We start from the raw sequence: 18384 nt of genomic DNA on the forward strand, positions 1-18384 counted from the left end.
TGCTTGCGGCTTTATTTTTCAAATTGTATAATTGTTAGTGCCACAATGCATACAATTAAACAAGCGCTACGTGCAGGTCTAAAAGCATGTTACTTTTTGCGAAGGAAACCTTTCATGTTCTTAGCAGCTTTACTGTAATTAGTTTCATTCTAGATATAGGTACAGTAGTCTCCATGTATAGAAACACCTCCTAAGAGAACACTTTGCCTAAGGGAACACCTTTGTGGTGAAACACATATTTTCACATTGTAAATACTCTGGCTAAAGGAACAGGAACTTCACTTAAAATAACACCTTCTTGACACTGATAGCGATTCATTCACAACGGATACAGTACTGTTTTGTAAAAAAGCAACTTGTCACCATGAGAGTGTCCTGAAAGACACTGAACGGTTTATTAAATCTTTCCAGACCTGCCATTGCATCACTGAATTGTTTTGTATTCTGATTTACACGAGTGCACCTCATCACTACAAAATGGCATGTAAACAAAAGGCAAAAATTCACAGCCATTTCTCTTGCTACACAAAGTTGGAAACTGTTCGAACGCTTGAAAAAAACCTGAATCAGACACAAGTCGCTGAGCAATTTAGTGATTCTGTTCTGGCGGGTTTCTTCACCATTCTGCTAAATAATGTGCATGTCTTGTATATTGCTGCTGCATTTTGTAAAGTGTGCTGGGGTGCTGTATTAATTTAGTTTGACAGTCAGTTTATTAGCACTAAGTTTACCCTACGTAACAACCATTATTTTTGCCTCTGCCATTGTAATAGACGGAAACACACCCACCAGCTAATTTCATAGTACAGAGCGAGTTAAGCTTTTTGACTATGTTGTTTTGCTTTAGTTTTATTAACGTTAGTCTGTATGTTATTTTATTATTATAGTTTATTAACACACACTTTCCTATTGTTTTGCTTTTACTTATTCAGCTTGTTTCATATGTTGATGCACATGCGTCATGACAAGTAACACATATGTATGTATTTATTGATTCATATTGTGCCTACTTGGCTTGCTTCCCACTTCACTTGTTCTCTTAGCTGGAGAGTACTGTACCCACAAAACCGAAAATTTCCTCATACTGATTTGTGTTAAAATGCGACCAAAGGTTACGTTTGTAGATGTGAAAATAAGGTGTGAAAAATAATATTTTACTACTGTCACAATAATTTCGTCTTGTATAACTGTATCACATTTATTCCACATTGATAATATTCATTTAAATGTCTTTTCACATTACAGCACAAACATAAGGGTATTTTAGAATCCTCTGCCTTGCCTCTCTCAGCATTATATTCTGTCAAAAATATTTGTCGGTTCTGTTGCAAGAGTAACAATCCCAACTTTCTCTTAATGTTATATGTGCCAGTTTAATGTTGACAATGGTCTACCTTCAAACGTGAACCATCTGCGTTTACAGTAGAGCAAACAACAGACCAATGCCATTGCAGAACACTCTCTGGAGCAGGCCACTTGGATGGCTGTGTTTACACTACAAAAAAACCTAAGACCAAACCAGCCTCAAAGCCGGCTTAAAAGTGTATAGTGTAAATGGGGTAACAGACTCCTAACTTTTTCACAATTTTTACCAGTGATCTTGCCCAGTTTGGGGGTACTGTCTGCTTTTAATATATGATGCAAAGTATTTAAAACAAATTACAAAATTACAAAAGATGGCTTAAATAGAAGGACTATATGTTTAGAGGACATGAACATACCACTCCTGGTGTATGAATTTAATACTGCCGGTGCACACACAAGGGTGATAGAGAGGTTTGTCCGGGGTACCTTCTGACCTGCAGACACGGCATATGTCAGCTGCAAAAACAAAGATAAATATTATTAACTGTGATTGATGCTATTTGTGGCACACCTACAGGATTAAAGTAATAAAGTTCCTAGGGGCTGACTACAGTAAATAAACCTTTGAAATCTAAGTCACATTCATATCTGCTGAGTTCTATACACGGACTTGACCACCTTTTCCAATAATTAATTATTTATACACTGTACAAAACACAGTAAGAAATAAAAAAATTAAAAACTAATTGACAACTTGCTGGAAAAAAAAGTATGACTATATATATTAGTATATATATATATATATATATATATATATATATATATATATTATATAATATATAGATATATATATATATATATATATATATATAATATATCGGACTAACTTCAGCAACACCTGCTAGAGTATATATAATAATTAATGAAGATTTGGTAAGATCATATATATAAAAAAAATACTCGCTGTAACTTTCAGCAACCCCCGCTAAGATTTCCGATATACTACAGCTGTCAGACCATACACATATTTTTATGTGGGATTGCATTGCTTCATAATATACGTAAATCAGCTCAATCCTCCCTCCTCTGACATGTATCAACTCCTGCCTGTTTAGTTATTGTATGTTTACAATATTGCATTGTGTTGCATTACCTTCCTCGGCGGTGTCCATCTTGTACAGTGACGCACTGCCCTCGGTTGCACTTTCAGTCAACACATTACACACCGTCAGAAAAAGACCAGCGAACAAACATTTATTCAGGAATTGAACCACAGTCTGCAAACCAACCCCTATACCAACTACTGTTAAAGACCTGGCAGCTCTGTCTGTCTGTCTTGATCCCCTGAGACACGGGGATAAACACTTAATTATTCAACAAGAAATTAATTTTCTCTCTGAAAGATTCTACACAGCGATATCAAACAGACGTGCTGCCTTTACGACAAGCCATATCGAGTTACGTAACGCACACGACAACTGTTCTCTGTTTGTAGCAAAATGTGTTCTTTTGTTGCCATGGTAAAATGGATCAGAAGTCCGTCATCGCTTAGCTACAACAAAATAACTGAAAGAAAAAAAAAACATGAATATATTGTGGATTTTTTATATTTATGGATGGTTTCACAGGCACCAAAGCTATCGTTAAGTAGTCCAGGATTTGTGCTAATTGGGGTTTGTGAAATCAGTCGCTAGTGGTTGAGGGCGCTCAGTTCGTAGAGGCGCCTCTGCAAAAGCGATGTCACGATTAAACTGACTAAATACCTTGTCTACCATTTTCACATCGGATTATTTGAAACTGTCTCAAAAAAGCCTTGTAGGTGGTTGAAAGTATTACATAACCACGGTAGAATAAACAATACAATGCATTTTTTTTTAAATGCATGCATGAACAAAGCAATGTAACTGTTCATTTTGCCATATTGCGGTGTTGCATTGTTCTCAGCAGATGAAAATAAACTATTTTGGAATATGCCTAGATTAACTGGATTTCTAACTGGAAAGGAACCCAATGCAATAACAAGGTTTAGTAAATGGGTGATCTTTAGATTTGTACATTTTGAATAACAACAGAAAAGGAGTCAAACTGAAATTGCACTGAAGACAAACTCAAACCTAAGAGCTGTGTAGGCGCTGGATCAGGGACGCAATACCCGACAGCTTCTACGTGTACACTTATTTCGATTTCATGTTTTATTGTAAATACACAGTATTGCACTTAAAAAAAAATTTACATGTGGCAAACTCAATTCCGCGTTACATATTTGAGTGACTCAGAATAGGCCATTTTTCCATAACCAACTATTCAAAACTGACGTGGCCTGTGTTTAAACTAATACCGTCGTTTTCTGGAGGAATTTGTAAATACTACTACTACTACTACTACTACTACTACTACTACTACTACTAATACTACTAATAATAATAATAATAATAATAATAATAATAATAATAATAATAATAATAATAGCAACATAAATCGCCAATCCTCCAGATCTTCGTAGCCTCTGAATCTACAGTTTACAGCTTAATGTATAGGACAAGCGCACTGGATGAATGATACCCCAGTGCTACTGCTGATCGGGCAAGTTTAACTGTATGAAGTATTAAAGAAAGGCATTGACTTGTGCGTGCAAGACACGTCAAGTATCACGTTATGTTGTAAAGGGACGCTTAGATAATAATCTATGTAAAATAAAGGCCCACGGCGAGATATCGCGAGTCGAGTCCTTCTTTATCACCACATTCATGAACTTTAATTTTCTATTTTCAATTCCAAATGAAGAGGCTGACACCCAGCACGGCGCCGTGGCTTAGTTGGTTAAAGCGCCTGTCTAGTAAACAGGAGATCCTGGGTTCGAATCCCAGCGGTGCCTTTTACTTGTTGTTGTATGTTATTTTAACATACATATTATAATTAAACAGTTATACTGAGGCATTTAAAATTGTGATTTTAATAATAGACTATTTTGCACACTTGACTGTAAAAATAAATACAGTACATTGTTTATATTTTTTAATGATACTTGGTCATTTTATAACTTTATTCAAAATTACTAAACGGGACTTCAAACCATGTTATATTTGATATTAATGCGGTTGAAAAGTGTATGTGTGTGTGTGCGTGCGTGCGTGCGTGCGTGTTCCAAAATAGGGCGTCTGCAAGAAACCACACATACTAATATATTCTATCTCTAATGGCTATCTGTTTCTTGGATCTGTAAAATTATAATTTAGATTTGTGTTATTAAATAATGCTGACATTTTATTTATCATGTTATTGTAAATATAATTTATAATATATAATATATTAATTAAATAATATATGTTATATAATATATAATAGATGATATATTATAAATACGAAACGTTCTTAAAACGTCAATACTTATTAAACCCTTTAACGCAGTAAGCTGCAAGATGCTGTGGAGTTGGAGTCGTTGGGTTGGTATGTGTACTGTATTTCTTTATTTATTTACCAAATTAGCTTAACACTGAGAGAAATGCTGTGATTTCTATCGATAACTGCATGAATGATGACGTTGCAAAACTACCGCGCTTGTTCAAATTTGTCGCGAGAAGAGGCGGAGTAACTTATTCAGAAAACTAAAGCATATACTAGAGGCGGGGCAGTATTCCAGAGAAGAAATTAAACGAACAAATACATTCAAGGTAAGACGACATTTCCCTGGAGGTGTGTGTGTGTGTGTGTGTGTGTGTGTGTGTGTGTGTGTGTGTGTGTGTGTGTGTGTGTGTGTGTGTGTGTGTGTGTGTGTGTGTGTGTGTGTGTGTGTGTGTGTGTGTGTACACACACACACACACACACACACACACAAATAGTATAGATAATGCAGAAAAACGGCAAGAGGGGGAGCATTCTTAAATAAAGCAGTGTATAGAACTCATTATAGTCAATGTGCATGCACAGTATCATAAGGAAAGTGTTTATTATTATTATTATTATTATTATTATTATTATTATTATTATTATTATTTAACCAAGTCACTGTGACTAAGCAAAAATCTTCAACTGTGTCAACAAAGCAGGCAGGCATGGTAAATGTTAACAGGACAAAATTAAACATTAACTTGTCCCCATTTAATTACATTATATAAAACGTACTGTAAGGTGCAGTTACTGGATTTACTGTAATGTAATTTTACTAAACAAGTTGAGGAATGAGAGGTAGGGTTTACATGAAGGTTTGGAAGTGCTGACAAACAGTAAGTTTCAGTAAAACATGCAGGCCTGTTTCATACCCATGCATTTTGTTATATAATAGCATTTGATATGGTTCACCAGTGATCTTCTGTTTTTATTTAACCATGTCAGTATGACTAAGTTGTGTCAGTAAAGCCAGATGTAGTGTTTTTTTTTTGTTTTGTTTTTTTATTGTTGTTAGATTTGTGGCTATAGCTCTTTAGCTACAAAGGTTACAGGTACATGTCATACTTGAAATGAATGTGCACACACTAGGCTTTCATAATAAAACTGAAATAGTCTGAAACTCACCCAGTTCAATACAGATATCAAAAACCATAGAAAAGGAGAGATGCTTTGTAAAAAATATTGTAGCATGGCCAGCTCAAATCTGACAGTGCACAATGAAACTTCAACATGTAGGGAACATGGACATTTGTTTTGTTGTTGTTGAACAAATTAGTTAAAAAAGAATGGAATTATGGCCATGTATACAAAAGGGACCAAATGCAAGCAATATATATATATATATATAGATAGAGAGAGAGAGAGAGAGAGAGAGAGAGAGAGAGAGAGAGAGAGAGAGAGAGAATGTGCAAACGAAAACAAACAAAAAAAAACAACAAACATTGAAATTATTCGTCCCTGGTACCCTGATCATGTGGCACCAGGGCAACATAACCCTAAACAGCTCTGGTCTCGTGCATCTGATCCACAAACACACACAAAAAAAATGTATTTATCAGAAAATAGGCCCTTATGCTTTTGATGTTTTGTAAAGATTTTGTATGACAATGTTTGTTTACTGCAGGTCTGTCTTCAGCTAAGCACCAACACACTTGCGTTCAAGGCTATCTCCTAATAGGGTCATCTACTGGAAACACACAAATAGGACCAATCATTGAATATGTATAATTGAACATGTATAATAGCACTTTCATTCATATATGTGAATTTATTATTAATTGACTTACTGCTCACATCGCAACCAAAACGTGTCATGAAAAGCGTGTCATGGACCATGAAATTCATTCTTCACCGTGAAAACTGTCTATTTTGTGCACTTTTACCCCGTACAATAATGTTGCATTCTCCTTGTTTCATTGGCTTACATATGTCAAACTACAATCCTGCGGTATTTAGCCTCAGGCAGCAATCAAACACGAAAAAGGTTGCGGATAGTGCATTGCTTCAAACAAAAAGGTTAAATATTGGAGAGAAAACAATAAAAATAATTGCCGATTCAAAAAAAAAAAAAAGAAAAAAGTGACATTTGGCATCTTATCTATATAGGTTAATGTAAATTCGTATTTAATTTTTATCTTCAGGAGGTTGATCACACCATTGAAATATGTCCCCCCCTCCATTGTTTAACAAATGGCTGCATTTCAGTATTTAACCCTCATAAGTACATGTCAGGAAAAAATGACTTTGCTGGTAACCTGGGTTCCAAATGGACCCAGCAATAAACAACATATAACTAACAACTGGAGTAAATGAGTGAATGAAAATGTGTATATGAACACTTTATTTTGCTTTTCCTTTACTTCTAACCATCGTTTGGTGTAATGTGTTGTTTATGCTATGTAAAATGGATAAGACGCCCAATGCGCACAGCTCTCCTAGCAAGGAGTAGTTTTGTTTATGAACGTGTTTTTGGTACCTACGGTTCATCACTGGAAAGCTCCAAATCTGTACTTTCAAACAAGCCTTGAACCAGGAAGCTAGCTGTGCCTTATGGTGCCTGAGATATTCATGCAAGAAGGTCGGGCCTGCCGATACACTACGCCTGGGGTCTATACGGACCCCAAACCTAAAACAATTTGTGAAATTCAACCAGGCTACCTGGACTACATTTATCCTTTGCATAGTGTAAAAGTGGACAAAACTGATAATAAACTGACCTTATGAGGGTTAATGAAATGTTGTTAGCTCTATATATATAATATTTAAAAAACATATTTTTTTATAATTTATAATTGTGTGGTTGAATCACTCCTTATCACTCCTTGACAAACATTTACTTTTTTGTTTAAAAAAATGTTGTTCCGATCATACTGTAACTGTAAGCAAGTAGGCTGCTTATGTAGGTTCCCTTAAACTAAGTTACACTGTACATTTGCACAGTGATTTTGCAGTTTTCCAATAGTTATCCTGTGCATTTACCATGTTTTTAATATGCTGTACCATACCTCAGTGCTTCAACATGCAGCATTAAGTTTGCAATGCATTTTTCTATGGTACTTGTTTAAAAGAGCTGTGCTAACTGTTATTGTGGTTAGGGTTCAGTAAATAATAATGCAGCAGGGGTGAGTAGCACTGCAGGTGAAACGTCCCATTATTTTGTTTGCATGCATGCTTGTTTTAAACCCACAATAACAATAAGCTAATTTGATTGTCATACAAAACGTGTAATACACAGTGTAGCGGCCTGGCCAACTGAAGGGGACCTTGTTGGACTTTTGTGTTGTCCTGGTTGTATGTCCTTTTTGTGTGTCCTGTGCTTTGGTGTTTTGTATATTGTTAGAGTTCAGACAATGCCACCTAGATATGGGGAAGGTGTGTGTGTGTGCATGCAAGGGGGAGCTGCGATTTGCCAACCTTCATAACTACTATGATTGGGCTAAATGATACTACATAAAAACAAAAAATACAGCATTATATTAATTAATTTCACGGTATGTCATGTTAAAAAGTGTTATTGTTAAAGTCATTTATGTCTGTAAGCTTTAAGGCTTTAAAGGCTTTAAGGAGGTGTGATCAATCCTGATTTGATACTGATATGGTGAGCCAATGTTTGTATAAATATTGGAACTGCCAAGGATATATAAATTGCCAGGCACATATATAAATAAACAGACAATTCCCATACGCAGGCTGTGTAACGTTATAACTATACTTTGTCCTGTTTTGTTTTAAAGATGGCAAATGAGGCTGCACCTTGCCCCTGTGACATTGGAGACAAGATGGACTATGGAGGAAGAGGAAATGAAGTACAAATTGAACACATCAATGCATATCTAACAAAACCATCAGTCAAAACTGATAAAGCAGTCATTGTGATACAAGATATTTTTGGATGGCGACTTCCGAACACAAGATACATGACCGACATGCTTGCACAAAATGGATACATGTAATCGCTTTAAATGATTTTACCTTTTTTTGAACATAGTACCGTAATGCGTATCTTGTAGAGCATAACTTTAATAAACACTAAATATCTATGATTATTTATGTGGCTATTTTACTGTAAAACTGTTCCTGCACTTCATTTGACTCATTCACCCAACTTTGTACTATTAGTTGAATTGTTCTGTGTCTGATTAAAGGGCCATCTGTCCTGACTTTTTTGTTGGGAAGGATCCTTGGAACCCCACTAATGACTGTTTAACATTTCAAGAATGGCTTAAAGACAAGCAACCAACTGAAATAAACAAGTAAGTTCAGGGACAAGAGCCAGGATTTATAAGAACATTTGAAAGTGCTAACAGCGAAGGGTTAAACTGTATGTTTAAAATGAGGGTTATGGAGGTTCACAATAATAATCCACTGGTCTGGCTAAAACAAGTCTTATCAAGATTGTATACATGGCAGACTGAATAATGTAAGTACAAGAAATAAGTTTGATTGAATTTAATCACTGTTGTCAGCATGGATTAAGATAAATAGTAAAAATGATTACAGTTGCTTCCACAATCCTTCCATAATGAAACCCAACAGATGGAACAGTGTGCTGTTATAAAACCACGACTCAAACATTTTGGCACCCCAAGAGGGGTGAAAAAAAGCATGTAAAAAATTGCAATTTTATGATATTGTGTTAATTGATAACAGTGACATAAAGGAGTAGATGTAAGTGTAGGTGCAGTGCAAATAATTGCGGATGCAAAATTCTAATTGCATTGCGGCCTGGCAATTATTTTGCAGTGCGTCCTATGTAAGCTTAAGAGCAATGCAAATTACTCAACACGCACAAATAATGATCTGCAATCATGATAATGAGGGTCTCAATGAGCGCATTGGTCTGTGTTTTACTTTAGAAAACCAAGATGTCAGTTAGTGTTGCCACCTGTATTACTCATTTAGTTCATTTTGTCATGAAGTTGTCTTTTTCTAGAAGTTTTAAGATGGCACTTCAGAACAAGAGTGCATTTGTTCTTTCTATGTCAAAACCAGTGCTTCTGTGTCAAAAGTGCTTACTATAATAATGTCTTCTATTCATTTTTCCAGAGAAGCTGATGTTGTCCTGAAGTATCTGAAAGAGCAATGCAATGTCACAAGGATCGCTGTGATTGGCTTCTGCTGGGGAGGAGTGGCCACTCATCACTTGATTCTGCACTACCCGGAACTGAAAGCTGGAGTTTCTGTTTATGGTGAGTCTTGTCACGGTGATCCGTCAAGCTATTTAATTTCTTCATAAAAAACAAAAACAATACTAACACTTGTTTAATTTATTTACAGGAATAATTCGTGACAGTGAATACCGATATAATTTGAACAGCCCAACATTATTTATTTTTGGTGAAAATGATGCTATCATTCCACTTGATCAGGTTGGTAGACATCTTTTTTACTATTTAGTTTTAGATGCACCTAGAACAATATACATTTTACCTTAGCAGTGCTTACATAAATGTGTTCCATTACATAATGTATAGTCGACCCTGATATCGATCTGAAGAATGACGGCTGTTGACAAGTCAATGGAACAGATGGTGGCATCCACAGCAAGCGTAAAACTGTAAATAACAAAAATATATTTGTATAAAATGTACACAAAAAGATAAACATCACAAGGAATAGCCTATTTTAATTATTGATGCTTAAACAATTATAGTAATAAAATAGTTATATGAATGAATATATCTCAAATTTCTTCGTATTAAATGGCAATTATGTCACATTAAGATTTACAAAGTTCGAGTGAGGTAGCCATAAACACAAGCTGTTTACAATCAACACAATATTTTGTGATAGTAAAAGTTGTATATACTGAATACATACATACAGGACTCATCCAGTCCTTCCCCAATTACTTATTTGTATTACATGGGTGGGAGTTTTTCATTTATAGATGGTTTTCCATCTTAGATTTTTCAGGGGAACTGTGAAAAATGATGAGGGACATTTATTGATGCTACTCTACATACTGGGGCGTGCTAAACCATTTTATTTGTACTTGTATAATTCGCCACTAGGTGGTGAATGTAATTTTCATTACAATTCCGTCTCATTAATTGCCCTCGTCAATATTCAATACGTTCATGTCCGTTGACTGCTTTGCTCTCTATGTGAGCCTCTACCTGTGATTTTGCTGAAGTGTCGACATGCTGTTATTTTTGAATAACGGAAATGATACACACCTAAGTGTGCAAAAATAAACCAGCACACATTGGTCCCTAGTTAAAGGAAGCAGTCGCCCGACCGTCACCAGTCGCATACTCATATATATGGTATATATATATATATATATCTATATATATCTCTATAGTATTATCTATATATATATTATATATATATAGAGTTACAGGCACGTGAACTTGTGTGGATTTACCTTGCTAAACGACTCACAGTGTCGTTGACACAACTAAGTGTCTGAATGACTTACTCCCGCAGACCATCTAGTTTCATCGTGTATGACGTGCGGACTGTAGCAACCTTTGTACATATGTCACGCCTACATCAACGGATTGTAGTTGACCATATTTTATATATAAAATGTGAGATATATAATATATATATTGGAGAGACTGTAGTCAGCACTTTCACCGTATATACATAAATAATTAAAATAATTCTGAACCACCTTTCATTAATTAGAAATAAGAAAACCAAAGTACAGCACTTCACCAGTCAAGGACATGACATAAATTATGTAAAGATTTAGAACAGCTAAAATTGGACAATGCGGCATATAGAAGAATAAAAGAAAGTAAAAGGATAAATAGACTGAACACAATTATGCCAGAGGGACTCGACAGAAAATAATTAACTAATGAATTCTAATAAATATATAACATTTAAATAAATTAATAAATAAACAAAATTCATTCAAAAGTTATTTATGCTGATATGCTGTGGAGACCAAATCAAGGCTGATCCTCAGAGCCAACATTGCATGATAATATAAATAATAGTTTACATAAACTAATGTTAATTAGAATTCATGCAGATTTAAAGATAGAAGTAAAAATTGTCACAATATATAGAACACCATTACATCATGTAAGAATAAATCATGGATTTGAATATGAACAATAACAAGTCGTTGTCATGCTGTCAAAAATCTATAAATGCCTCCAATATTTTAATTCAAACACATGCTCCTTACGAAAGATATGTACAACATATCGAAACGTTGGGCAGCTGGCTCTTTGAGCTAATATATGAAAGCAAATGCACAGGGACCACACAATGTATTGTTCAGTCTGTGCGCCAACTGAGAGAGAGAGTTTATTTTGTTTTGTTAGTGGTTGATTCCCTACCACACTAAGAAAAATAAAACCAACACCGGCTTTAAACTGTAAATCGGGTCTCCAGTCTGATCATTTACATTTATCTTATAAGCGGATTGCTTGATTCGTACAAGCGGATTATTTTAGCATGGTTAGTATAGGAATGATTTTGACCCATATATAGTGGTCCCTCGCTAAGGCCCTCGGTTATAATGCACGAAAATAGCGCTGAGGCGCACTTTTAATTACAAAAATAAATAAAAACAAAACAAACTCCTAGCTCCTTCAGAGTGCTTATTAAACGTTCATGCAGGTCCTCGACTAGCTTGCAGGACGGCTAAGCCTTTTACCTGGCATACAAAATAAACCACACAGGTTTACATAGCATGTAGCGTCTGACAGCTCGGCATTAAGGTACACCTCCTTCTACTCGGCCATCTAGTGCAGACTGACTGCACCTCTTAAATACCCTGAACGCGGAAAATGAACAATTCACACATTCAATAATAAACACAAACATGCATGCGCACATTTTTTTGGCAGGGAAGATATTAACCCCCTCCCTGCCGTGTTTTTATATATATATAGCCTTTAAACCTTTTCTCCATCGCGCCTTGTTTTTTTAGGTGACCACCCTTCAGAAGAAACTGGAAGAAAGCTGTTCAGTTGATTTTAATGTCAAAATCTTCCCCGGCCAAACACACGGCTTTGTCCACCGCAAGAGGGAGGAGATCAACCCCAAAGATAAACCTTACATCGAAGAAGCAAGAACAGATTTGCTTAATTGGTTAAAGAAATATGTTTAAAATGAACAAATGATGTCACAGAATGCAGGGAATAACTATTTGGTGGCCTTTTGCATACCATACCTGTGTCATCGTCCTCCATTCGCCCCCACCCCTTTTTGTTAGTAAAGGGTCTTTTTTTTTTTTTTTTGTAATTAACCCAGTGTGTCTGGTTTATAGTTTCTTGAGATCTAATTTTTTTGTTGTTTTTCTAAGGTATTTGGTGGTTCATCCCAAATTTAATCATCATCAATAGTTAGTCATTTATTAAAGCACCTAGCATCATAGTTGTGGGTGACAGGTTAATGTAATAATGTTACTTTTGTCAATAACAAGGTAATACGACAGGTTCGATTTGTAACAGGAGTAATATTACCGTTATTTAACGTCCCGTTATCTAAACAAATCAAATATTAAAAAAAGCACCGTATCACAGTCTACCATTCTGCCAAGTAATAAAGTGGAATGGAGTAATTGTATGCTTTATCCAATAACATTTCAGTTTACAAAAGTGCCCTTATTTTCAAAACACAATGTTTACTGGTATAAAAAGGGCAGTTTGTTTATACACCCCCCACTGATGTCATGAGCTTCAAAATACTTATATTTGCACCTGGGATAATAAAAAACGACTGATAAAGCAAGCAGATGTCCATTAAAATTCCGATGTTGACCAGTTAATCTGGGTCTGGTAGACCAAAACGCACCAGAGGAATTTATGAGGTTAACTACCTGAAATATAGAGTAGCATCGCCCTCTTGTGGATTATAAAGGTAGTGTTGTTAGATACTCTCAATGATAACACTATGTAACACAATTTTTGTTCATGGGTAGTAAGTGTTATTTCCTAATTGCTTATGCCTCAGATTTACAGTATAACTGTAAATCTTGAAAAACTACTCACTTCTAAATCTGTTGTAGTCATCTTTGTATTACTTTAGTATAAATACATGTTAATTTGGATTCATATGTTGTTTTTTTCTGACTTTATGTGAACGAAAAGACACACATTTGCCCATTTGCCCATTGGAAACAGTGATATTTTGAAATATCACTGTCCTGGTCACAAAAGCAAAGTTTGTGGGGAATAATAGCCATTTTCTATACTTTTGAGGCATAAGCAATTAGGAAATAACACTTACTTTTTTCACTTTCTGAAATTAAGGATTTTCCTGGGAATTCTTAAAATTGTGAACTTGGTAAATTTAGTACAAAAAGACTACAGGAATCACCAAAAATGTACAAAATCTGACTAAGATAATAAAAAATTGTAAAACCATTAACTAAACATTTTGAAATGAATTTACAGAAAAATGGCAGTGTGTGGAATGACTTCAGGAGAGCACAACAAAAATTCCCAATGAAATATAAATAATTGAGAAAGACTTATTGCAATTCACAACTTATTAAGTTTTGAAATGTTTTTGTGTAATGAAAATGGGAGGACTCTTTTTCTGAGGATATAAATACTGAAACACAACACACACACACACACACACACTACAAAAATAACATCTTCGATCCTCCAGTGTATCATCTAGAAACCATCTCATCATCAAAAACAATGCGGCCTATAAGAAACTCCTGCTTGTATCCTGTTCAATGTAACTTCAGAATTAAGTTAAGGACATGGGACAAGAAATCAATTTCTTTGAGGAAATCACAAGGCAAAGGAAACACTTTTATTTAAGAAAGAATGAAATGAACAACTGTAATCTTTAAAACTCTTAATTTTTATTTTAGTTGAGATCATAGTAATTGCAAATGGTGTTTTGGTACAATCACACTAAAAAACAGTAATCTAAGTCTTAAAGAAATTGAGTTGAACTACTCAAAGTAAAAATATGCTTAATGAGTATGTTAGCGTTTTTGCAAAAACCTAAAAACTGCTTCATCTAACCTACATTGCTGTGAAACTAATACTGTACCTATTTAAAGATACAGTTCTTTAAAAGTTTCTATAAATAAAACATTGTCTTCTGAACTATGTGTACATCTCATGTCTGAAATGAGGCTCAGAACTAACCTTGTGCTACGAACCACAAGGCTTGGTGCCATTTTGTTTATTCGGTTGCTACTTCTGGAAACCATTTTGTTTCTTTCACGAGCACGTTGCTGGGTGCCATTTTGAATCTCCAATTTCAACTTCCTGAACACAGTTTTTACCATGAAGAGATGCCATCTTTATCCTTTGTTCCAAGTATTAAACAAAAAGAATTTTCAATGCAGGAATTTCTTCATCTGAATTATTTTTTATCAAGACTACTTCACTATTCACAAAATAAAACAATTGTTAATATAAGATACATGAATTCCCATGGTGCATAGAAATTATATGATTAATTTGTTTAAATTGTGTATGTTGAAATGTGATATTAATCATTGCTTGAAATATTTTGAATTCTTTGAATGTTTTGAATATATCTAGAATTGGAAGCCCGATAGATCATTAATACATTTTTTAATGTTTTGAATATTTTAGAATTCTAAGTCTAATTAAATATATCGGTTATTGGGCAAATTAACCAATAACATTGAATGGGCACGAATGCAATTCAAGCCCACTAAATCAAGGAGCATCTCTATAATTAAAGGTAAAGTAGTAGGTAAAAGGTTCTACATTAATGGTGAGGCAATACCAACAGTGTCCGAGAAGCCAGTGAAAAGTCTAGGGAGACGGTACGACGGGGATCTAAAGGACACAGTTCGTGTGGGAGAAGTTAGACAACAAGCAGTGGAACGGTTAAAGAGCATAGACAGCAGCGCTTTACCAGGCAAACTGAAACTTCAGTTTGGTCCACTGCCAAGACTGCTGTGGCCACTGACTAGTACGAGGTTTCCTTGACAACAGTTGAGAATCTGGAAGCTTTAACCAGTTCATACATCGGGAAATGGCTGGGAGTTCCACGCCCAGAAATAACATTAGTAGATTCATGAGACAAATGCGTAAGGAAGGCATGGAAGAAAGTGGGCGGCAAAGAAAGCTGTGGAAGATGCTAAGGCTGCCCTTCGAATCGGTGATATTATGGGGCAAGTTCAGCATGGAAGAGGGGGTCTTGGTCTCAGTTCAGTTCCTACATGGCACAAGTCAACCCCAGCTCAACGGAGGAAGCTGGTAGTCAACAAGGTGCAAAAGCAGGAGGAGAGGATCAGATGTGTAAAGGCTGTTTACCAAGCCAAACAGGGAGAATGGATGAAATGGGAGAGTGTGGAACAACGCAAGATCAGCTGGCATCACCTACGGACAATGGAACAGTAGGATCAGTTTCCTCAGATCAACATATGATGTTCTTCCATCACCACAGAACCTAAACCTCTGGGTGGGTGAGGATAAAACCAAGCTTCACCCAGGACAACTGGAAGCTGCTAGAGACTGGAAAATGCTGTCAGATGTTGGTTGATGTCTTATTATTCCATCTGAGATTGCCACCATTAACCTTCGACCATACATTGGACCATACATGTCTTGTGGTCTGGATCAGCACGCCTTGTTCATCTGGTAGTGTTGACAGTGCCATTGGAGGATGCTGTGGATGAGGCGAATGAGAGGAAGAAACTTCGGTATGCTCAACTAGCTGCATAAGTGGAACACAATAGGATGGACATTCCAGGTTTACCCAGTGGAGATTGGTTGTCAAGGATTTGTAGCACACTCTACAACCTGGTTTCTCAGAGATGTCGGGTTCAGTGGGCAAGAGTTACATCATACAGTGAAGAACTTATCTGAAGCAGCAGAAAGGAGCAGCAGCTGGCTGTGGTTGAGACGGAAAGATTCTGGCTGGGGATCTACAGCACAATAGAAAGAAAGCAATGCTGATGTATGGGTAAGTAAGCTGGGATGAGTTGAGTGGGGGGTGGAGGGGAGTGATGCTGGGATGCCAGAATCCCCGTCGAGCCCTCTTGACGTGGCGTGGGCTAGTCGACGAAACACAGAGAACGGAAGGTGCCAACTTGAAGACCCCAGAGATGTACCCAATTTAGCTCAATCCAGACAGTTGTCATGCTGATGCGCTGGGGAGACCGCACTGTGGTTAATCTCCGGAGTCAGCATCGCAGGTGTTGTGTGTGCTGATGCGCTGGGGAGACAAAATAAGCTGATCCCTGGAGCCAGCATTACACTTCAACCATCATCACCAGGCAGAAGGATAGTTACATCATCAGATGGAAAGAAACACAAATGGATGGAGATGCAGACGGATCACATTACTTTACTGTAAAGCTATGTCTTAGTTGGTGCTTATCTTGGCGACAGCTGAGTTCAAATCAGCATGAAGTCTTAATATGTACTCTCATGTAATGGAAATCATTATGGTTAATACTTTTTAAAATAAGTTTGATACTAGCTATTTTGAAATCCTATACCTCATTTTGTAACCGTTAAATAAATGAAAGTTATTCTACTTTTAAACTGATTTGTCTGATTTTATTTTTTATGTTAATTAAGCACTTATATAGCATCTTTACTCTAAAATGTAATATTGTTTGTAATATATTAAAAAATAAATATAACATGAACATAAAAGGTATATTGAATTAAGTCAATCTTTCTATTCCAATTGAATTTATTTACATTAAATTGTAAAAGTTCAAAAATGTTTTTTTACAATACAATAATTAATTTACATACTAATATCTGTGTTTGATTTGACCTAACCATGTCCCTCACAAGTGATTGTAACTGATGCTGTCATGAAGGTGAAGTAGTCCAAGAAAAATGAAATGGTTATGCAAGAGTGTATCCTGTAACCTGAATTATGAACACATAATTCAACACTCATGACATTATGTTGCACTGTTTGGTGGAAAAGGTCCATCATCACTAATGCTTTTAGCATATTTCAATATGATTTGTGGGTTTGCCTTTGATTACATGCACTGCATTCATTTAGGCACCTGTCACCAAATATTTACTTTGTGGTTTGACAGCTAGGATCATTATGAAGTTTGATATATAGGCAACAAAACAGATATCCTTAACAATCAGACTCTTGCTATAAAACCACCTACAAATATTACAAGAGCCCCACATTCAATTACTTTAAGAAAGTTGCTGTAATAGTATTTCTATTATTGAGAGCAACTATTTGTGTTACAGTTTTACAGTTTTTCAGCATTTATAGTTACAGTTTACTAATGTAATTAAAGCTATTCTAAAAGTAATTCTCACTTAAAACTGCACTGCAAAAAAACAAACTAAATAAAATTAAAATAAACAGGGCCTTGTCATTATTGTTGTGTTAGTAATAAACTTTGTTAGGAGAAACTAAAGAACCTTTCTGGTTTCACTTCAACATGGAAAACATTTAGCTTCTAAACTGTAAAGCAAATGGGCTTTTTACAACAAGTCTTTTTATAATGATTTGTATCTAAAATAGTTTTACCATCATTTCTGTAATTTATTTTTATAGTAAAGATTTTATACTTATTATAGTATTACTATATGTTTACAATTAAAACTGTAATATTGTATTTTTTCCCTCCATGGGCTCAGTGTACAATACTTCAATCATATCTATCAATGACTTCAACTTTGAGCTTTTGTGCACAGTACTCACTCATTTTCACCTGAACATTACATTCTTTGTATTTACATATTAAAAATGTCATGATTTTTAGGATGTATATGTTTCATCAAT

General features: G+C 35.5%; 2 protein-coding genes and 1 non-coding gene across 5 annotated transcripts in view; 2 read left to right on the top strand and 1 right to left on the bottom strand.

The window, feature by feature from the left end:
* LOC121313425 (E3 ubiquitin-protein ligase MARCHF6) overlaps window positions 1-2744 on the bottom strand; it is a 38167-nt gene extending 35423 nt beyond the window's left edge. For all 3 annotated transcript variants that reach the window (XM_041245949.1, XM_041245948.1, XM_041245947.1), the window contains exons 1-2: window positions 2459-2744; window positions 1722-1821 (exon numbers count right to left, since the gene is read on the bottom strand). In XM_041245949.1, the coding sequence (XP_041101883.1) occupies window positions 1722-1821; window positions 2459-2477 (119 nt within the window). In that variant the 5' untranslated portion in view covers window positions 2478-2744. The remainder of the gene's footprint in view (window positions 1-1721; window positions 1822-2458) is intronic.
* A 1362-nt stretch (window positions 2745-4106) lies between these two features.
* On the top strand, window positions 4107-4180 carry trnat-agu. Its single transcript has one exon. It is a non-coding gene; the product is annotated as a tRNA-Thr (tRNA).
* A 689-nt stretch (window positions 4181-4869) lies between these two features.
* Window positions 4870-13608, top strand: cmbl (carboxymethylenebutenolidase homolog (Pseudomonas)). The gene is made up of 6 exons (XM_041245950.1): window positions 4870-4976; window positions 8427-8641; window positions 8838-8945; window positions 9739-9881; window positions 9970-10061; window positions 12590-13608. Exons 2-6 carry the CDS (start codon window positions 8427-8429, stop codon window positions 12767-12769), a joined length of 738 nt encoding a protein of 245 aa, XP_041101884.1. The 5' UTR covers window positions 4870-4976; the 3' UTR covers window positions 12770-13608.
* The last annotated feature ends 4776 nt before the right edge of the window (window positions 13609-18384 follow it).

The sequence above is a fragment of the Polyodon spathula genome, chromosome 3 (assembly GCF_017654505.1).
Source record: "Polyodon spathula isolate WHYD16114869_AA chromosome 3, ASM1765450v1, whole genome shotgun sequence".
Classification (NCBI taxonomy): Eukaryota; Metazoa; Chordata; class Actinopteri; order Acipenseriformes; family Polyodontidae; genus Polyodon; species Polyodon spathula.